Source organism: Simochromis diagramma, unplaced genomic scaffold (genome assembly GCF_900408965.1).
Source record: "Simochromis diagramma unplaced genomic scaffold, fSimDia1.1 OVJJ01000602.1, whole genome shotgun sequence".
NCBI classification, from domain to species: Eukaryota; Metazoa; Chordata; class Actinopteri; order Cichliformes; family Cichlidae; genus Simochromis; species Simochromis diagramma.
Window position 1 is genome coordinate 5335039 of NW_024387040.1, and position 22582 is coordinate 5357620.

Consider the following 22582-nt stretch of genomic DNA (forward strand, 5'->3'; position numbering starts at 1 on the left):
TTTCCCCCTGTTTGGGGAAAAAAAAGGTGAATGCAAACAGGAATTCCGGCATACAAAGAAAAACACACAGCCTCAGGCTGAGAAAACAAGAGCAGGGAATTTTTGGGGAGAGGAGGGACGCTTGTGTGCCGAGGGTACGCACGTGTGCATCGCTATTTGGCGAGAAGAAGAGAGGCGGCATTGTTCAGATGATTGCGTTACATGCATGTATATGTGAGCGTGTTATCTGCGTCGTCTCTAGCGCATGCTGATCAGTGGACAGAGGGGTCGTCTCTCTGTCAGTCACGGGATCCTCTGAGGTCAGACGGGTGCCAATAACCCGCTGCGAGGGCCCGAGCGGATTCTTACCGGCGCCAAATCTTCAAGTGTTTGCGCACTTTTGTGTCTAGAGTTTTTGTCTTGTGTAGCAGCTCGCCATGTATTCAGCTCTGTTACTCATGTTTCCACAAACACTTCTTGTTATAGGTCATTTCATTTTACGTCATTCCTCGTTTATTACGGGAATAATCTGAATTCCACATGTAAAACTACCAAAACTGTCCCCAGGTAGAGCTAGCGAGCTGTTTGCTCCACTTGATGGATAAAACATTCAAGCTCCATCTGTTTAACGCTGGAGTGGTTTTGATTGGCTTTCCGCTTTTCCGAGTCCACCTGGCAAAATCCTGAATGTAAAACAAGTCGCCACAAAGTCAGAGCTGCGACTCTGATTTGTCTTAGCCGTCTCTGTTTGTTGGATGATTATGGATTCATTTCTCACCGGTTAATCAGCTTCTATTTGGAAGCTAAAGGCGCAGTTAACAATAGGATGTGTGCGTGTGGTGGCGAGCAGGAAGGCTTGTAGCACGTCTGCCTCTCCACATGGAATTCATTACATCCCGGTGGGATGTTTATTTTCTCTATTAATCCCTGTTCCTCTATTATCAGGAGCTCCATCAAAACTGCCCCAAACTACTGGCCTGCAGGCGAGCTGGCATTAACACAAACACATGTACACATACATGTGAAGCATTTAGCCCCGTCTCGACATTAGTTTACCTCATCTGTCTTTGTTACCTTTTCCCCTCTTGTTATGTGCCTCTCTCTCTCTTTCTCTCTCTCTTTTGTTGCTGCTTTGTGAGGAGAAGCTTTAGGATTTAATTACACGATGAAAATGCCTCCAGGACTTCATACCATCAGCATGTAGTGATGAAGTCTAGAGCAACTGTGAACTTTATATTGGCGTTGTTAATTGTTTGGTGTACACAGAAGCAAATAGTTTCTCCAGATGAAAGCGAACTGCGCGACCAGCGCATGCAGCGTATGTCTTCAATTTACTGCCAGCGGTTTTGACCTTTCAACAAATTGGTCTCTGTGTTTTTTGATGTGTGCGATTTACATTTTTTTACTACTTTGCGAGGCCACAAAAACGTAAAAAACCTGGAAATGCGGTTGTTTGAAAGCTCTGCAGCAAGATCGCGTAACACCGAGTCTGATTTAGAGCTATTACTGGTTATGGCGCAGATAAAGATCCAAGATGTTTGGCGATTAGTAGTGAGTTCATGGTTACAGGGTAGCTATGAGTTAGTTGCTGACTTTAATGGCAAACTCAGTCCTCCCTTCTGTGTGTTTGCCCTCTTGCAGGCTACTCGTGACACGCTGACAGCTCACTGCTCCTCCCTCGGCGAGTCTCTGAAGAAGGAAAACGAGCTGGCGTTGATCATCGATGGCCAGACATTGAAATACGCCCTGTCCTTTGAGCTCCGCCAGGCCTTCCTTGATTTGGCATTGTCCTGCAAAGCCGTCATCTGCTGCCGGTAGGGAAAGCTCATTTATCAAATGCATATACATATACACACAGGTATTATTGGTTATCTGCAATTACTCATAAATGCCTGAAGTAATTTACAAATAAAATCACAGGTATTCATCTCTAAATGCAGCAGCCTGGGTTTGACTCTGACCTGTGTATCTTTCCCCAATCTCTCCCTGTCTCTGCTTCACTGCCCAATCTAACAAACAGAAAAAGCCCAAAGAAATAATCAAAGAAATGGAAAGCGAAATGCCAGATTGTCTTTGTTTAAATCTTAGAAAAAATGGGTTTCTCATAAAAAGGGCATGATCGCTGATAATCCTGTTGAAACGTGTGTTTCAACAGCGCTTTGTCCGTAACACTTTGGACAAAGTTTACAAATTACTCTGCAAAAAGTCATTTTTTTCTGTGAGGAAAACAATGACGCTCTGTACCAAACTGTTTTACAGATACACAACGTCATTGTGCTGCTATGGGAAAGTCCCAGTGTGAGAATGAAAAATGAAAGCTTTTCCACAAACTTATATTTGCTTTAATGCAAAAGTTTCTACCTGAAGTCTTTGGTTTTCTTTATTTCAATACCTCTACTCAGCTGGGGTCAAATATGTAGACTATCCAAACACAAAGGCAGCAACAAAAGAAAAAAACTAAATATAAAGACAGGCTTCTACCTCATTATCTTTTCTACTTAGACACAACTAGTGTTGCATTGCCTAGTGTGGAAATGTGAATCAGTCTGAATGCATCTGGCCACAGCTGAACAGACAGAAAAATGTAAACACACTACAGCGTGCAGAGACGTCAATCGTCGTGCTGCAGCCGGCTGATATTAAACAGCTGTGATTGGCCTGGCCCGGCCCGGCCCGGCCTGGCACGGGCACGGTCGAGTGAAAATCTGTTTAAGCAGGCCAGACGCTTCGTGCCAGAGATGTTAAAACACGTGCTCGCAGATTTATTTGGTTCGCAGGGTCGATACCTGCGTGAACACAGCTGTTCCTCCTCAGGTGATTTCTGAGGCTGCGTGCTGTAAAGACACATTAATCTGTGACGTTTTAAATGCCCAAACAGCTCCTTTGAATCTAATGAACTTCATTAGAATTCAATCATCTGTGAAAGAAAAAAAATATACACAAGCACTTAAGAAAAAGATCCACTTCACACAGGCGGGTTTTTAAGTTGTGGATAAAGTGTCCATGTGGAGGACTTCATTACCTGCACATGTGCCAGTTTGCAAAGGTTACCGGTTGCCCACAGTCAGCAAATGAATGAGGACGATAAAAGCCTGTCCTGTTGCACAGCAGGGACGATGTAATACACTAGGCTGCTTGGAAATGTCAAAGTCATGACTCACTTACTGCCGGTACCCCTGGAATGGGCACCAACACACACACAGACACACACACACCTAGTCATGACCGTTATATATTTCCATTGATACAAAGTGTGGTCTGTTCAATGAATGTTTACAGCATGTTCCCTTTTTTGGGTATGTTTCACTCAGCAGCAGCTGTGATGTTTAAAAAAAGAGTTTCCACTCGTCTTTTTGTCTCTCTGCATGTGTGTGTGTGAGTGCAGACGTGCGTGTGCGTGTGAGCATGTGTTAGCCGGGAGGCACGTAATTGACTCTTCCTTGCACTTACAAGCCATATCCGGACTCAGGTCTCACAGGCCTTGCAAACAGCCTCAAGCTTCCTTTCCTGCATCCTTTACTTGCTATACCCTTGCCTCTCTCCCTGCATCTCTCTCTACCTTCCTCCCTCCCTCGTTCGGTTTCTCGACTCCTTCTTCCTCTGGCTAAGACATGTTAAACGTTAGCAGACTAGACTGAACAGCATCATAATTAGTTTAAGCACATCTGCTGAGCCCTTGTCTGGTTTTAAAACACATTTGAATAAGCAGGCCCTCTTTGAAAACAGCTGCACTGAAAATATATTATAATTTATCCAAAAACTGCAAAGAAATGACTGATTCTGATCAATATTTGGGTGTTGTTGGGTTGTTTTTTTTAACAAAACAAAAAACATGGTAGGTTTGCCAACTGCTTTGGTGTAATAGTGTCTAATTTCAAGGTTCCTGGATATCACAAAAACAACATAGATTAGAAAACGTTCAAAGGCAAAAACGCAGCTCACTTTGTCCTGTTTTGTTGTCTTGTAATCTTACCATGACGCCATTTATCTTATGTCCCCCTGGGAGGTCCTATGCTGAGAACCAATACTCCTTTAATGAGTGGTTACGGTGAGGTTGCTGCACCGAGTGCCATAGCTTTGACGTTAAAGAGCCGGATTGTCAGTTAAGTTGTTTCTCACCTACTGTATGTGTGCGATGTTTCACCACGCGGGAATGCGTGCGCGTCTCAGGGGCCCGAGGAGCCGAGCGCACTCATACGCTTGGGTTCCCGACTCCACTGCGCGTTTGTTTATAGGAGGACTCGGTGGCTGCTTATTTTCTGCTCAGTTCCACCTTGAAGAGCGCTGGGAGCCTTTCATCTCCCCCGACTTCACTTTACACAATCGCAGACACTGTTAGCGGTGTTTAGGGGAAAGGTAGAGTGAGACAGAGAGCGCGACGAGGAGAGATTTGCGGTTTGAGGCCAAGAGACGCAAAGGCGGACTTGTGCGCACACACACACACACACACACTTTGGATGCAGAAACAGGAAAAAACAAAGAGCAGAGGTTGATCCCATCATTCAGCAGTAGCTCTCTTTGAGGTTTCCCCCCTCAAATATCCTGTGGTGCAGGGTGTGAGGCGTGTGTGTGCGCTGGTCTGATTTTTGCTTCATAAGCATGCCAAGCAGACCTCCCGGTTCTGTGATTCCAGCTCGACTGGGACATGCTCTTTACATATTCATAGAGGACAGACCGTCTTTATGACCTGCAGACCTCAGCCGGATGCGTGCATGCACGCGCACGTAATTTCATTTTCCCATACCCTTATAAAAGCATCATATTTTGCTCTGCTTCCATGTGATGGCTCATACAGCTGCACATAACTTCATTTTTTCTAATATGATTACTGCAGCACTGATGAATGAGGTGGTGAGTCACTGCTTGTGCTGAGCTCCCAGGAGTTAGGCCTGTTCGTACCATACAAACAGTCATTGTGAGGGTGACTCCTCCTCTTTCTAGGAAAAGTATTGGGCACACTTTTAAGTCCAGTGTTGATTCTCAAATTCCCATCACCTAATGCATCACAGAGGCTCAGGTAATAACTATAATCAGTGAAATGTAATATAAATATTTAATAACTGGATTTGGACTAATCTCTTGTAATGCAGCCAGTAGCTACTTTCTGCTGCCTGATAACTCTCAAAGCCACTTTTTAACTCCAAGTGAGGATGATTTATTGGATGAATCTGTACTTAGAACAGTGCCACGTTTTTTATAAAAAACACAAACATCCTGTCTTAAGATGCTGTACGATGTTTTTGTTTCATACTGTACTGTAGGGAGTGGCTTTAATCCCAGCCCCAGTATCACTTTTCTCCCACGTCTCGTCCTTTGGAGACATATTTGCTTTCACCGTACGACATGCAGGTAGTAATGACAAGACTCGTGTAAGCAGCGTGCATGTGAACGGCACGCAGTGGGAATGCCTCCTCATACGAAGCAGGTTTTGCAAACAGAAGACAAATTCAGTCTTAGCTGCTGTGTCCAGAATGCAAGCACTGAAAATGTAAACAGTGTGTGTGTGTGGCTGGATTGCTTTCCCACACAATCTCCGTCTAAGCTCGCCAGCCATGAGGCACGCTCTGTCCCTCGTTACACCGTCCTGCTAGTATTGAATTCTTTAAATGGCCCAGAAAAAAGAAACTCCTCTTACATATCTAAATGCATAATTCACCACGTGTATTAAGTCCTGGCATAACCAGTACCCCACCAGAAACGAAGGAATATCGTATTTCTCTGACTTTAAAGGGGAAAACTGCATCAGAACAGCAGCTGAATATATGTTTATAAAACTGAACTGTTACTTGTGTTTTTCTTAGAATATCCCCCTTTAAATTAGCTAAAGATAATAATTTCCTCTAAACATTCTAATAATCACGTTCTAATAGAAATCTTTAGGCTTATTATACAACATCCATCATTCACCCTCATCACCACTTTTTTTCCACATTTAAGTGCTTTTTCTATCTGACATTCGCACACATTCATACTACACATAACATAAATACTTTATTGACCCCTGCAAGGGTAATTACTCTGCTACAGCAGCAGGTTAAAGATTAACAGTAGTCTACAATAAAAAACCGACACAGTTAAAGTAAAAGTGACACAGGCGGATAGTAAGAGCCTGAAACTGAGAGAAATACAACATTTGATATGTAGAACGGTGATTACATTTATTTTATTAAAATAAAATGATGTTAAGTTAAAGTAAAAAAAGAAGAGTGAGACTGTAAAAGAGAGTAGTGCAAATTGCAGTAATAAATAATATGTGCGCTATAAATCTGAGAAACAGCTGCAAGAAGGTTTAATACAGAAATATATGTGTGTGGAATCGAATGCCCGACAAGTGTGCTCACCTGTCACAGAAAGAGGAGTTATTGTACAGTTTCACAGAGAACTGCAGGAATGATTTCCTGAGGCGTTGTTTCGGCAGCTGTGCTGAATAAAGTCTGAGGGAGAAGGAGCTCTGCTGCCTGGAGCGGGTGAGGTAGACTGTCCATGATGGAGAGCAGTTTGTTCAGCGACCTCCTGTCCGTCACTCACTCAAAGGCCTCCTGATTCTGGAAACTGATGGTCCCAGCCTTGTGAATGAGTTTGTTGATCCTGCTGGCACCGATGCTACCGCAGACTGGTAGAAGATCTCCCAACATCTTTCTTCACACATTAATAGATCTGATCTTTGTCAGAAAGGGAAGTATCCTCATCTTCTTCAGCGGGTTAAATTCACATGCTAGTTTGTGCTTTCTGATTTAAAGCGTTCACAGTTTCTTTCACTGGTAGGGAAAACAAATGATTACTAGGGGTAAAAACAAAACAAAAAAAACCCCCATCAGATCCCAAAGTTTTTTATTAAAGCCAAACAGAAATCCAGCACAACAGAAGGAAAATTAGCCACGGCCCTGGATGGGGCTTCTTCTTATTTGTCTGCAGATGAATTACACGGCACCATAAAATTTGACAAAATATACCCATCTCTTTAGCAAATGCAGCATGACACTTATCCACTCTCTGTGGCCCTGAGGGAGGCGTCTGTAATCGGATCTCTGCACGTCTCCATTGTCACTGAGGAGACAGAACCGGTTGTAGACTGAGGATCAGTGATACAGGTCAAGAGGGTGGAGTACTGCTGGAAGCTCCCTGCACACACACACACACACACACACACACACACACACACACACACACACACACACACACACACACACACACACACACACTTTAGAGCACTTTGCAGTGCTGTGTTTACTGCACTTTAACAGGTATTAGGAAACAATGATTCACTGTGCTGCTAATAAGATGTGGGGTAACTTGCTTTTGATCTGTTTATACAAATGTGCACTTACATGGGTTTGTGCATGTCTGTGTGTGTGTGTGTGTGTGTGTGTGTTTCAGCCTCTCATCCATCTCTTTCTTCTTCCCTTCCAACTGTTTCCCAACCTGTGCTTCCCAGGCTTTATTCTTCTTACGCAGTGGCTCGCTTCTTTGCTTTCTCCTCAAAACACACTTTAATCTTTCCATCGCCCTGCCTCCAGTTTCCTCCAACACATTTAATATCGCCTCTTTTTTTTTTCTTGTTGCGTCTGCAGGGTGTCTCCGCTGCAGAAGTCTGAGATCGTGGATATGGTGAAGAAACACGTGAAAGCCATCACGCTGGCGATCGGCGACGGCGCGAACGACGTGGGGATGATTCAGACGGCTCACGTTGGAGTGGGGATCAGCGGCAACGAGGGCATGCAGGCCACCAACTCCTCCGACTACTCCATCGCACAGGTGGGTAGAAACGTAGCGCGGAGACAAACAGACGTGCACGGCTAGGTTCTTATGAAAATGTTTACAGGCTTTACTCGAACACAGATAAGGAAGGGACGCTCGTTCGGCTTGAAACCCCTGCAAAGGGAAAGGCGCTGACTGCTGACCCGCTCACCGTTCAGCTCGTGTTGATCTTTAACCTTCCCTCAGGGGACAGCTGACTTACACGGATCTGTGTAGGATCATGTTATCGATCCGAACGCTGCTCATCACAAACATCTGCGTCCTAAAATAAAACCTAGTCAAACTATGAGCTGAAATTCCTCTTTTTTTTCTGTTTTTGATGCTTTTTCATTTCAGAGAAGGTTTCATTGTCCACTTGTATGCACATTGTTTAGCCCTGTAAAGTTTTATTTGTATCATATTTGCTACATACAACATTTTATTTATTTATTGTGCAATTCATGTAAGTTTTTCATGGAGGAAAAAAAATCACTGTTGATGTCGCAGTCTTAAAACCTTACAAAAACTCTAAAGGAATGTTAGAGGAAGGCATAAGTATCTGTTATTATACTTTTAATTATTTGCTTAAAATTGTCAAGAAGGAGTTGAAGCTATGGAGGGTAGTTCAGTTTTAAAGGATTGTGAAAATAGCTCTCATGGTCGGTGTGATTGCTCTAAAAGTTGCACTTATATTCATTTGAAATTGGACCCTTTTGTGTTGATATTTTGTGGCGTATGATCTGGATCTGGTTCTGTTCACCCACTCGTACTTTACTGCGATTGTTTATGCCAGCAGCTGTTACCATAAGTGCCACCCTCCTGGCTAAGAGAGAGCTTTAATCTCAGTGAGACTTTAACCTGCATAAATTCAGGCTTTCCTAGATATAATTCCCCAAATCTCTCTTTTGTGTAAATAAAACCTCTGTTATGTGTATCCGTTGTTCCCTTTGAAGGATGAAAAAACTCTCTCTGTGTCCTAGTTACTCTGGAGTCTTCTTTGTATCTGTATCTCTCACACAGACACATTCTGCCACTTTCACTGTCTGCGTTGCCTGTCTCTTTGCTTATCTTTATCAGCAGGCCTCCTCTTGCCTCAGCTTTCCTTTCTCCCGGTCGCATTCTTGATACATACCCTGTGCTCCATTACTGCCTCAAGTTTTTGCTTTCTAGCGTTTTGTTTTCCCTCCGAGTGATAGACGAGTGTCTGTCTTTGTCTCCTCTCTGATTCGGTAGTTCTCCTACTTGGAGAAGCTTCTGCTGGTCCACGGGGCGTGGAGCTATAACCGCGTCACAAAGTGCATCCTCTACTGTTTCTACAAGAATGTGGTCCTCTACATAATAGAGGTAAGAGCGTCGCCACCACACCCTGTCTCTTTTACACACACACAGTTACATTAACAGAGACATTTTGCAGCTGTTTGTCGACACGGCTGACAGTGATGAACGAGGTGCCCTTCTGGTGTCTGCTTTCTGTCCTGCTTGCGTTTGCGAACACACACAAACACACACAAACACACACACTTAAAAAACTGTGTAGCACTGACGAGACCTTGGCTCCAAAGGTCGACTGTTGTCTCTCTGTGTGTGTACTTGTATTGCTCATGAAGTTGGGACACGTATCTATTTACACAGTCACATAGCTGGGGCCACAGGGCCTTTTGAGGACAGAAAATCCTAATAAATCATTAAATTTCACAATGAAGACTTGGTTTAAGGGTTGAAAGGTGTAGTTGTTGTTATAGTAAAAGTCTTAAGGAAATGAACTTAAATCAGTTTGTTGTCATCAGATGTGAAACATGACTGCGTTTGCGTGTGAGTGATGAAGGGGCTGCTATGAGGGGTATTTGACAGCTGTGCTCTCTCCAACCCCTCTTACCCCTCTGTCTGACATTAAGGATGCCAGCAGGTGCAGGTCCTCATGTAGCCCACGGTCCCACTCACACCACCACTCTGTGTGTGCGTTTGTGTGTTTCCACAATTATCTCACATAGCTGGCTTCCAGCAGAGCTCTTTAGGCCAAAGGTTATAGACTGTCTCTGTCCACTTAGTGGAGACAGCATAGGGGGATGGTGCGCACATGCGTGTGCGTGTGTGCGTGTGTGTGTGTGTGTGTGTGTGTGTGTATGTATAAGAGAGAGGTTTTTGTGTATCAGGCCTCACCCTTAGGCTGTATTCTCCACTGTATGCCCCAGGAATGCCACAACTCCCACCAGCGGCCCCAAACATTTTCTTTATCTGTCCACAGATCTGCCTGTGTCTGCTGTCGGTGTGTGTGTGTGTGTGTGTGTGTGTGTGTGTGTATTAAAGAGCTAATGAGGGTTTACCCGAGGCGCATTCAGTTACAGTGTTTCGGTGAATTAGCTGAAATTGATTTTGAGGTCCAGACAAAACCGGCATTAAGAGGGGGTTTTAATGCTTGTTAGCGGCAAAGCAAGTTTAACTGTTGTACGAGGATTTTTATTATATACATATAAAAACATACTGTTGCCATCTGAATAATTAAGTCTTAAAAAAGGACGTTTTTCTAACACCACTACCTCATTTTGTCATTTTCCCCCTGCTGCTTTCACTGTGAGGACCTCCCTAAGGCAGTTTTACCCTTCACTATTGTTCCTCTCATCCCTCTCTTTGTGTCCCAGCTCTGGTTTGCCTTTGTGAACGGGTTCTCTGGCCAGATCCTCTTTGAACGCTGGTGCATAGGCCTCTACAACGTGGTGAGTATCCACCCTTCACTATCTGACAATTTTCCATTACCCCACTCACCCTCCTTCGCTGTTACACTTTCCACTTGCTGGATATCGATTGTTATCTTTCACTCTATCTCTCAGTATGAGTAGCACTCTGCTTTGTCTTCTCCTCACAGCTCTTTCTTGCATGCATTTGGTTTGAAAGTGTATGCATGTGTTCTGGTGACTGCGAATTACTTCAGGGGAAATGCAGAGCACTTTTACTTACAAAGCAGGTGTTGTGTGCAGAGGTGAAGCCGTTTTGATGCTCATAGTCTGATATAAATAAAGAATATGTGCAGGCACTGTATTTGTCATTAAGCGTTTTAAAGGCTGCGCATGTGTGACCTCTGTGTGCTGCAGATATTTACCGCTCTGCCTCCGTTCACTCTGGGGATATTTGACCGGCCGTGCAGCCAGCAGAACATGCTCCGCTTCCCGCAGCTCTACCGAATAACCCAGAATGCCGAGGGCTTCAACACCAAAGTACGTGCGCAGATGTTCGCAGACACACACGCACATTTAGATCTGTCCTTTTGGCTTCAGGATTCGATGAGTGATGCCAGCTGTTTGTTTGGGACTTTGGCAAGTAAACGGGGGGGGGGGGGGGGGGGCTATGGAGTCTGGGATGTTTCCATTGCAAACCATAATGAGATTCATAATGCGAGAATAAGGAAGTCTTTCATTTTACAGGGTACACCAGCAGCTTAACCTACTCTGTGTGCGTGTGTGTGTGTGTACCAGAGCTCACTTTTGATGGCACTAGAACAGTGGGAGTTGTGTGCTCTTGTGAGGAATTGCTGTTTTTGTATGTTTTTGTGTGTTTAGAAGTTTAGGGGGATGGAGCATTTATGTGTTTTGGCATTAATTTACACTGACTTGTTTTCCACTGTCCCTCTCCTCCACCTCCACCTCCTCTCTTTCTGTGTCTTTCTCCTTCTTTCAGGTGTTCTGGGGACACTGCATCAATGCACTGATTCATTCAATTATTCTCTTTTGGTTTCCACTCAAAATGTTAGAGCACGGTAAGTAAGCCTGCCCAGATCATCCTTCTGCAAGCGATGAGTTTGGTTTGCTGACACTCGCATGCTCTCCGCAGACTCTCCCTTCAGTAACGGTCAGGGAAACGACTACCTGTTTGCAGGAAACATGGTCTACACAGTAAGTGTCGTACTGGAAATTTATACGTGTCTGCTTTTGTTTTGATTTCTGCTTTTTGGCGCAGATTTGTGCTTTTTTTTTTCACCTGCACAGTGTTTGTGTACACAGCACAGTGTTGCTGCTTCCTCAGAGCCCTTATGAGTCTCCAGTCAATCTAGTCCCGTCTAGCCAGCCTGTCTCCCCTGACATTCGTCCGTCTATTTTCTCTTTTCGCTTCGGCGTCACACACTCTCTATCATTTTACTCCCTTGGAGTCTCATGTGGATGTCGGTGGTGTTTATTTGTTGTGTGTGTGTGTGGACTGCGAGGGATTGTGGGACTCCAGAGTATTTTAACAGACATTGCTGAGTTTACCGTATAACATTATTGTTTATTATCTCCACAGTCGCCAGTCAACTAATCCTGTTTCTTTTTTTTTTATTTGCCCACCCGCTCCTCTGTGCGTGTGTGTGTGTGTGTGCGTGCAGTATGTGGTCGTTACAGTGTGTCTGAAAGCTGGAATGGAGACCACAGCTTGGACCAGGGTAGGAGCATTAACACACTCTTAATACACCACACAACATGTGCTGTATTTTACTCCAGTGTTGACAAATAAAGGGGAGGGTTGGGGTAGGGTGGGGTGGGGGGATGGGGTACTCTGTGAGCCTTTCAGTGTAAGTTTTCCATACGACCTGGTCTAAATGCTTCATAGTCAGGAAAAGCATGGCAGAAGATGTGGTCTACCTTGATGTTGTGGTGGAGGTTTCTCAAACTGCAGTTGCTTGCACCTTTTCTTCCAACTAGTTCCTCTGCAGCTTTTTCCTTTACTCGGTTTTTCAGATGTAGCCGTTTAAAAAAACAAACAAAAAGGTCTGGAAAGTGCCAGATCTTGACAAAGAAATCACTACTAAGCATTCAACTCAAGCAGAGATACTTAACTGCAGAGCAGCTGCAGGAACAGCCAAATGTGCTTGAAGACGTTCAGCTTGTAAGCAACAAATGGAGCTCAGGCCGTGCATAGTGAGGCGTACAGATATTAAAAAGTTCATCAGAAATCTGATACATGATGCATACCTGAAAGATGCATTATGCCTTTCAGTTGATCCATCTACTGAAGCCTCATCAGAAGCGGTCTCAGTGGAAGCGTGGCTGTCGAGCAATTCTTAGCTGGAATACCAATGAAATACGGCAGTGATGATGCAAAACAAAGTAAGGTCTTGCCATTCGTGAGACATTAACTGATTTACTTCACAGGTCACTGACAGGCAGGGTGGTGAAAGGGACTGATAATAGTCGTGTTAACGTGATTTAAAAAAATAATCCTGCTGTTGATCGTCAAAATATACCAGCTGTCATAAGAGAATGCAGCAGCTCGTGACATTACACAACAGTATTCTACACAGGCAAAACTTGGAGCACTGCTCCAAAGACTGTTCCTGAACTCTGCCTTAGTAAATAGACATAAAACAAAGGAAAGAAACAAGTGGGCTTAAAGAGGGGAAATTCTGAAAAAAGACATAGAGAAAGCTGAGCATGTGGCTTCAACTTTCAGTTCTAAAATAACAGAAGCCAAAGTGGAGATGGAGTTTAGGATAACAGCAGCTCCAGCCATGACAGCCACATCGTTTGCTTTCTTTTTTTCCTGTGGTTGGAGAGGAAGGAGAGACTGGCAGGATGGACAGAAAGGGACTGACACCTCTGTCCATTCAGCTGTCCGCACAACAGTGTGGCGGTAATGAAGCCCGGGTCCCACTGGAATTCACACAGAGTCCCCTTACAGTGGATCACACACAGGGAAAGGAGGGAGGGGAAGGTTGTCTATATTGGGATGAGCTGCATATAAAGCATTTGACCTCATGCTGTCTCTCTTTTCTCTCTCTTAATCTCTCCTTAACTCTCACCGCCCTTCTTTCTTCTCTCTATCTCCCCGTCTCTCTATTGTAGTTCTCCCACCTGGCGGTATGGGGAAGCATGGTGCTCTGGATCGTCTTCTTCGGTGTCTACTCCGCCATCTGGCCCACCATCCCTATTGCTCCTGACATGCTGGGCCAGGCAAGTCTCTCGCCATAAACACGCGTCATTCATTTTTATAACAAGGTGCAATTGTGGAGGTTAGAAAAAGGCCCTTCCTACTACATCTCTTCTCTGCAAAATCACCTGCCCCTCCCTTCCGTTTTGGTTGCTGTTACATGGCGCCTAAAAGACTCACCTCTTGGGTGTTCCACGGCGACACTGCTGGAGCCCCCCTGGCTTCCCACACCTGCTGCGTGTCACCCGAGCTCCAGTCTTTTACTGCCCTCTGTGGAGGTGTTGACTCAACAGGGTGGGCTGCTGCCGCTGCCGCTGCTGGTGGTGGTGATGAGGGTCCAGTGGGGGGTGATGTGATGTGTGGGACCCCTTAATTAAGAGACTCATTTTAGAGTCTGGGCATGAAGGCATGGGTGAGATGAGGTGCCCCGCTGAGTGGCAGGGGAAGGGAATAGGGCCTTCTCAACTCCCCGCAGCCCATTAATTCAATTTGTGTCAGAAATCAGGAATGCGGTCAAATATCTCTGCAGCTGCTCAGCCTAACTGGGGAATGGTCAAAGACAGCCCCCCCACCCAACTGCACTATTGCCTCTCTTATTTCCCTCGCTCGCTCTATCTATATTTCGATCTGTCCATGTGGGACACAGGATGAAAAAAAGAGTTTTGTACGTCTGCTCAGAATAGTTACGTGTGACATGTGTGTCCAGATCCATGTAGCGGCTCAGACCAACAGTCTGTTTCTATGGATATAACAAAGCAGAGAAATTCATGTTTTCATGCCTGCATCCTCGCCGTCCACAGAGATTATGTGATATACTGTGAGTCTTTGTGTGGAGGCATTTGTCACAGACAGAAACGCTGATTATGTGTGAGTCCATTTGGATCGTCCGTGCCTTGGTTGGGATTCCAGCTGCTCTCTGATTCATTTTCCCAGTTTATCATCTTTCTGTGGGAACCCAAATCGTCCTTACAAATGCAAAAACAAGACGCAAGAAACATGTGATACGGGCAATAAAGTATTCAAAGCTAAAGAGGACACGGTGCATGCGATTTTGACACCTAGAGACAAAGACGTGCAAAGCAAAACACAAGCTCGTGCAGTGAGATAACCGAAGCGGAGAGAAACTGCAGGGATTTACCAAAACGAGTGAGGACAGGCAACAAACGATGCAGTCACTAATAATGAAAGGAAGTTGTGAAAGAGTGAGATTGGAGGGAATCAGAGGAGTAAGAGTTGTGTGGGAGTAAGTATCAGAGAGACATACAGGCTGACAAATGGAGACAGTAGTCAGATGCGTGATTAATCCTGGGAGACAGAGTAAGAAGGGAGGCAAAGGTCACTGAGGCTGGACTGGATAGACAGGTAGTGGGTGGAGGGGTGGGACGCCAGCATCTCTGCCACTTAGCACGTTCACACAGCTTCTGTGATGTTGTTTGAGTTGTAGTTAAAAGCGGTGAGAAAGCTGTTAAATATTTCTGCCTAACATTCGAGATGTTCAACTTTGGCTAACTCCCTTTATGCTCTTTATGACTTTTGAGTCACATTTCCTCCAGCCGTTACCGTATGCGTCCTCCCCCCTCTCCTCCACCTCCACCCGTGTGCTCGCTGCTGAGAAAAATGACTTAATGCTCAACGTGGATTCATATATGAGTGGAAATAAATGGGCCCTGTGTGTTGTCACCTCAGGCTGGCAAGGTGATGCAGTGCTGGCACTTCTGGCTGGGCCTGGTCTTGGTGCCTGCTGCGTGTTTACTCAAAGACTTCGCTTGGACGGCGTAAGTAGTATCCGTTTAATATAAATACTTGGGGGATCCATACAGACGTTATTCAACTTAACTGAAGCGTTTACATAACCCGTACTGAGCACTTCTTACAATGAATTACACGTGTCTACGAGGTGAAACGCTCAGTTTCCTTCATTGGGCTGATGAGCTTTTTTTCTGCCGTGCAGCGCACGCCGCTCTGTGAGGAAGTCTCTTCTCGAGGAGGTGCAGGAGCTGGAGGCGCGGTCCGTTGACCCAGGCGCAGCTGTCCTTAGAGATGCCAGCAGCCGCAGGTATTGAAACGCTACAAAGCATCTTGGGATATCACATCATACATATACATCTTTTTATCATCAAGTAGATTTTTCAAAAATTATATTTGTCCTGTGCTACCATGTCCCAAATGTCTGCAGTTTTAATAACGGCCTGCTAGTGTCTTTATTATATTTTTTATGTGTGAAAATAAACTATTTCTGTCCCCCCTGTGGCAACGTCCACAGGGCTGAGGCCAAGGCTGAGGTCCCGTAGAGCCAGAACTGCTCACAGAGGTAGTTTCTGGGTTTGCACTGTCCCACTGTGTGACCTGTGACCTCAAATGACCTGTGTGCCCCATTGCAAGCTGCTTTGGAGTGACTCCTGCTTGTTTTCCATTAACCAAGTTCACATCTCCCTCTCTTTGTATCTTTTAATGTTGTATTGTTCTCACGTTTTTTTCCTCTCCTTATTTCTTTAAATGCGATCGTTCTTTTTCTTCATAGGTGGACCAATTTAAACTGCTGTACTGATCTGGTGTGTTTAACGTTTGCCTGTAGCTTCAAAGGCTGTGACTTAGTGTTGTGCTCAGTATTGCATTAGAATAAAGATCTTTGGCTAATTTTGAGGGAAATTGTACAAATTATAGATTCAGTACACGACCCCTTTTCCAAAATCACTGGGATGCTGGTTAAAATGTAAATGAACTAACAAAAAGCAGGGAGTTGAAAATCATTTAAAGTCTGTATTTCACTGGAAACTGTAAAAATAACATCGAAACAGAGACATTTACATATTTTTGAATTTGATGCCAACAAAATGATTTATAAAAGTTTCAACATGAACAGTTTTCCATCACCTGACAGCATATATTGCTTCAAATGTTGCACACGTCATCCAGCATCACTGGGGGCTAAGCTACTAAGTTACCCAACCCATGTGCCTAATGCACCCTAATACCAACGTGAATGTTGATGTCCATGACTTCCAAAAAGAATTTAAGGTTTTGATTGGGCAAACCCAATGACAGCTTTCAACATCACTCAATTTAATGATGTTTATTTGTGTTTTATGGGTGACGGGGGGGGGTTGCATGTGTGGATGTAGTGACAAACTGTGCTCACCAATGACGGCTAAGAGGCCAAAGATCTCAGCCATTTAGATTTGGTTGCCAGTCTTGGATTGTCTAAATTATGAATATTTTTTTTGCACTGCACACGATTTCAATCCCCAACTTGAAGCTTTATTCTTACCTGTATGGACAAAAGTATTGGGCCAAACCTCTTAATCTTTAAATTTAGGTGTTTTCAGTCTAGCTGGATAAAATCAAACACCTCACCATGCAGGTTTGTTGTATTTGTTTCTTGAGCTTTTTCCTCCGACGCCCCTTTCATCCATTCTGGAGGTGCAGAGATTTTGAACCAAGAGGTAATTTTTCCAGAAATGTCTGTGGTATTATTGCAAAGTGCAAGTGTTTAGAAGCCACAGGAACTCAGACTACAGAAAGTTACAGAGCGTGGTTGCTGACTCCTGAGGTGCGTAAAAGTTGCCAACGCTCTGCTGACTCAATAACTGCCCTAAAAACCTCCTCTGGCTTTAACATCAGCACCAAAGCTGTGTGCTGGGAGCTTCATGGCATGGGCAGCTCGTGTAAGTGTCCCGGTACTTTTGTCCATGTAACGGTGTCTGTCCAATTAACCCTAGTCAGCTGTGAGATGTTCCCCTAACTGTAGGTGTTATTTTTAGCAAGTCCACAACTTTAACAGTCTAATGTTGCCCTTGTCTCATCTTTGTTGGAGTGTTATGCTGGAAACAATTTAGAAACAACCTTATATTTGTCCAAAAAAAACCCAATATTTCTCCGTTCTAAGATATGGTATGTTGATTTTTTTAATTAATTTGAAATAAATCAAACATAGTTCATATAATTACATTTGATACAGCATCCAAAGTATTTTGGAAAACCTAGTTTGTAGACGTTTAGTGATTTACTAGCTGTGGCACAAAGAGATTCAGGAAATTTCCATTTTGCTACTTTAGTTTAATGCCCCCAAACATCTCTGTAGGACACATCTGACTATATCTCCATATTTATTATTTGACGGCTATACTGTGGCTGCTAGCTTTTATTGTAAAAACTCACTATAAGCTTATAACATACAGTGCGGTGTTAGATGATAAAGAACAATACCAAGAACAACACAAGTATTCTACTTTTACTTCATATTTGACAACTTAAATTAGAAGTTAAGTTTGCATAACGTATACTCACATGAGGAGTGTGAATACTTATCTCCCTGTGTTACAGTGAGTTCCACAGTTTTCTCATTTTATGAGGAGGTTGAGTTAAAGGTTTCACCAAGAGAAAGTACATTAGAGGTGGTTCTTGTTTCTTGAAGTGAGCAGAAGAAGTCTGGGGGGGGGTGAGTGTAAAACCACATTGCTCCTCTTGACCCTTAAACAGAGCTCCGTCCTTGACTGACCCTGCTTTTAAACGCCGGGAGGCAGGAACACATCCTTGAGTGCTTTCCATTCAGAATAAGAGAAAGAAAGTAAGGGTGAGCTGAGAAGCAATGGAGCAAAATGGAAAAGAGCACATCTGTGTTTGTAGTTTTTGGGGAGGGTAGGCATGGGAAAAGGTGGAAAGGTACAGTACGGGAGTGTCTCGGGGGGAAGAGTTCAAATAGCGTACATCCTCAGGCCCTTTTGAATCAGAAAGTACCCACAGAGAAACTTCACGGCAGGAGCGAGGACAGCTTAAGTCATACTGATGCACAAGCCGTTCATTTATTTGTCCAGCCACTGTTTAGTAATTTTATCGACCTCACAGTGCCGTCATCCTTGTAACAGACATTATTTTAACAGACATAACAGAAAGTCTTTGAGCAAGCTCGAGAGCTCTCTTTTTTTCACACCAGTGAAAGATTCCCAGCGGTCTTAGACAGTTATGAAAATTTCCTAACCGCTTGTTCCAAATGTTAGCCTTGGGAAGGCTGGGTCGACTCCATAATTACTCCACTGATCATCATCACCTCTGTGTACTCTAAGTGCCAGGGAAAACCCTTGTGTGTGAATTTAATGCTCCACTGGAAGATAACTGCACAAAACGTATTCCTTCAAATAAATATGGCAGAAGTTAACTTCCCGAGGCGCCCCTTACGTTTACATTCGACGTCTGCACTTTATTGGCTGTAATAATGGCGATGACACGGGAGACAAATGTATGAATATATGTGTGTATGTATGCATTCGAGCCGGCCTGTGTTAGTGCGCAGTATCTGGAATGGGCTTGGTTATTTTTGGTCACCGGAGGAGAGGAGCCGTGACGGCGTGTGGTCTCAGAACAGAGGGTCCAGTCTTCTTCTTGGAATGGGGGGGAGAGTGGAGTGGAGTGGGGATGAGGAACAGTTTACTGTGGATGTCCTGTTACCCTGCAGGCAGTTTATGACTTACTGTTAAAGTGAATGTGAAAAGCAGTCGCTGTCTAATCCACCTCTAACAAACTTTCTGGTCCTAAATCTGCTGAGATTTTGTTTACTTATTGATCTGTGTGTTTCTATGTTACACCCTAAACAAGTGCTTTGCTTTTCTGTTATGCTGCAGTGTTTTACTGAAGAGCAGCTAAGATTAAAAATCATAGTCATAGAAAAATTAGAGGCAAAGATCCTGAAAGTCTGTAGACTGGTTGTTAGTAAGGGTGTTATGTAGTTGTGGGAGTAGCAGAGATTCTCTCATTTGTATAATTATGTGTTATTATAGTGATTATGTTGTGCTGCTTTGGAGTAAATGTTCTTCCTTACCTTTCCTTCTTTTTATCTTGCAGTCTAAACGAACGGGCCCATCTGCTGACAAGAGTCTTTAGGAAAACACCTTCAAGTGTAGGACGCTCAAACTCTGTGCAGCAGACTGTGTCACGTGAGTGCTCTTTCCAATAAGAGATGCTATCATGTAAACCAAGTCTTGCTTTAATGCTCCAGTCACAGTAAGGCGAACGGTGGCTGGAGGCCAAAGTTATTGCGACTGTGCGCAACTGATTTGTGATCTTGTTGACTTTTGAAATGGTTCAAAGACAAAACAACCAGCTGCTGTCTTCAAAGCAACTTCAGTGCGTCAAAATGGTGATAAAACACCAGTAAGACAGAGTCAGTCTGCTATCAGTTTACTGTTGATTGGGATCAAGGTGGCAATTATGTGCAACCTGTTTGCGATAATCCAGCAATTAACTGTGATAAAGAGCAAAAATTGCAAATCTGTTGCAAATCCTTGGCAAGGAAGGCTTTGTAACGGCTTAACGATTAAGTACTCACAAGATTAAGTACCAGCAAGAACCTCATAGATATAAAGCAGAAATTCCTCCAAAAATAGTGACAGAGTTGCTGCAGGATGCCTAAGTGCCATAACCCCTCAGCTACTTTTATATGCATTTATATAGGCAAATAACCAGAAAACAAACAGCTAAGTTCCCTGTTGCAAACGAGTTGTGCTTATCAGTGCAAACAGCGATTGATTGCAACGTGTTGGCAACCTGTGTCTGTTTATTAATTAGATGGCAAATTAGATGGTGGTCAGTCTGAATTGGTCTGCAATTGTTTGAAGACAGGTTTCCCGTACGATCACTGCAGCTCAGCAGTTAGAGCAGATCATTCACTAATTCAAAGGTTGGATGTTTGGTCCTGTTGCTCCTGTTTGCATGCCAAAGATACTGAACCGAGTTGCTCTCTGATGTATGTGTTGGAGTTTGAATAGAAGATCACAGTGCTTGTGTAAATGGCTGAATGAATATTGTATAAAGCACTGTGAGTGCTCCAGCAGAGTAGAAAAGTGCTATGTAACATACGTATTTGCACTGCAATCAAAAGTGGTAGCCCAGAGGTTGAGGGTGATGCATGCTCAGCCTCTGGGCTACCAGTTTATCACCAGCACTACTTGAGGTTGTTTTTAAATGCAAAAAAAATCACAGGAAAAAAATCTCAATTTTTCCTAGTTGTAAGGAGTTTATGTGACTGAGCCATAAGACTGATAGAAGCCAACAGTCTCACTGTGTCATCTCTGTGTTCACAGTTTTGTTGTCACTCAGCACACAGGCTTAACAAGTAAGACTTCTCCTCCTCTGTCTCTCTGCAGATGGCTATGCCTTCTCTCAGGAGGAGCATGGTGTGGTGTCTCAATCCCAGGTAGTGCGCTCTTATGACACCACCCGCCAGCGCCCCAGCCTCTAGCCCCATCCCGGATCAAAGCTTTGGCTCACTGAAGCAAGAATTTGTCAAGGTGACAGCGGAGATAGACTTAAGTGACACCCTCACGCCGGGTGACCGACCCCTGCTGTGGCCTTACTGGACAGTGACCTGACCCCTTGCCGGGGACGGAAGTCATGGTCAGGCATGGAGGCCGTCGCTGGCGCTTGGAGGACTGACTCGGGAGAAGGGACCAGGCCGGATATACGGACTAACCATTGTTATAACTCACAAAGGCTGCACAGGCATGAGCAATCATATCCATGCACAGACGTGACAAGTCAAACTCAGAGACTGCTACTCATATCTGTATATCCCTCAGACTGAGTTTGCTTTATGCCTACGTGTGTGCACGCAAGCGTGTGTGTGTGTGTGCGCGTTCCAGTGCGTCTCTGTCTGCCTGTGCATGTGTGTCTGCACGCATTGGCGCTCCCGTGTTCGTGTGCATGCGTGTGTCGATCCATGTGCGTTCGCATCCACGGTTCCCTCTCATTTCCCGTCTGTCATCACGCGCCGATGTGGAAGGGGACGTCAAAATAGTCGCACTCGCTCGCTCGCTCACACGCATACAGGCGCGAAGAATTCCTTAAAATTAGAGGGTGGGAAGCATATACCGAGGACCCGCCAGAGCCCTGCACCCCCAGCTACAGGCCCCCCTCTCTCTCTCTCGTAACATCTCAGCATCGAGCCTCACTGCCAAACACCATAGAGATGCCACTGAGGCAGAACGCTCACCAAACCGGACCACAACCCTGCCACAGCCCCTCCTACCCCACTGAGACCTCCTCTTGCTTTAGCTCTCCCTTCATTCCTTCCTTATCTCTCCATCTCATAGCCGCTTTGCAGCCTCCGTGTCCCTCTCCTCCTTTTCACAAGTTTAAAGAAATCCATTTTGTTTTATTTTCTGACCTCTCCCGTGACTCCAGACGCCGCCCGTCTACCACCGTCAGCTGATGTGGAAGCAGCATGACCTGCATTAGCGCTTCCTCTTTTATTTCTGTTGCATTTCCACTCTTTACTGGACTGTTTCTTTCTCTCTGTCTCTCTCTCTTTTTTAAATTAAAGCAAACATCAATGTGTATTTGTTTCTATTTTTTTCTCTTTTCATTAATGCCTGTTTCTTTTGTACTCATATGTGAAAACATGTCTTAGCGGGAGTATTTTACTTGAAGTTGCCCTAAAAGGCACCCAACCAGAAGGGATTTGATTGAGACGCTCACATGTTTTGTTTTGTTTTTTCTAGCTTTGGGGTTTGTCTGAATGTAGAGTCCATTGTCTGTGAGCTCTGTGTTGAGGACACTCTGGTTCAGGAATGCAAAACTGAAAGGGGATGGGCGAGAGGGGTTGTCCTAATCATTAAATCTAATCAATCCATGGCCTGACTAAATGTCTTTGTGTTTTGGCTGCGCGCTGTGTGCTCTTGCAATCAAAGCGAGGGGTTTTTGAGTCCAACTGTAGCTCCCGGGAAGCTGGAGGAGTCTTGGTTTACATTTCACACAGAGGATGGAAAGGAAAGGAAAATATAGAAAATGTCAATGTGAACATTAAAAGCTTAGCATTTTATAAATTGGCCAAATCAAACCTCTCCCACGCTCCTTCTTTAATCCCAAGGGAGTGACTGTAGACAGACCATTAGCCGATTAATTCCCCACCACCACCCTCCCCAACTGGAGATCCCTTTCCCACCCACCTTCCTGGATGTGGCCCAGCCCGAAAAACTAC

The 22582-nt window shown here is 44.4% G+C and overlaps 1 protein-coding gene across 6 annotated transcripts in view; it reads left to right on the plus strand.

Annotated features, from left to right (window-relative positions):
• Positions 1-22235, plus strand: part of atp8a2 (ATPase phospholipid transporting 8A2) — a 49249-nt gene extending 27014 nt beyond the window's left edge. For all 6 annotated transcript variants that reach the window (XM_040043902.1, XM_040043903.1, XM_040043904.1 and 3 more), the window contains 13 exons: positions 1621-1793; positions 7551-7734; positions 8950-9060; positions 10356-10430; positions 10806-10928; positions 11389-11467; positions 11542-11603; positions 12071-12127; positions 13527-13634; positions 15298-15386; positions 15563-15667; positions 19450-19541; positions 20751-22235. In XM_040043902.1, the coding sequence (XP_039899836.1) occupies positions 1621-1793; positions 7551-7734; positions 8950-9060; positions 10356-10430; positions 10806-10928; positions 11389-11467; positions 11542-11603; positions 12071-12127; positions 13527-13634; positions 15298-15386; positions 15563-15667; positions 19450-19541; positions 20751-20845 (1353 nt within the window). In that variant the 3' untranslated portion in view covers positions 20846-22235. The remainder of the gene's footprint in view (positions 1-1620; positions 1794-7550; positions 7735-8949; positions 9061-10355; positions 10431-10805; positions 10929-11388; positions 11468-11541; positions 11604-12070; positions 12128-13526; positions 13635-15297; positions 15387-15562; positions 15668-19449; positions 19542-20750) is intronic.
• Positions 22236-22582: the final 347 nt, after the last annotated feature.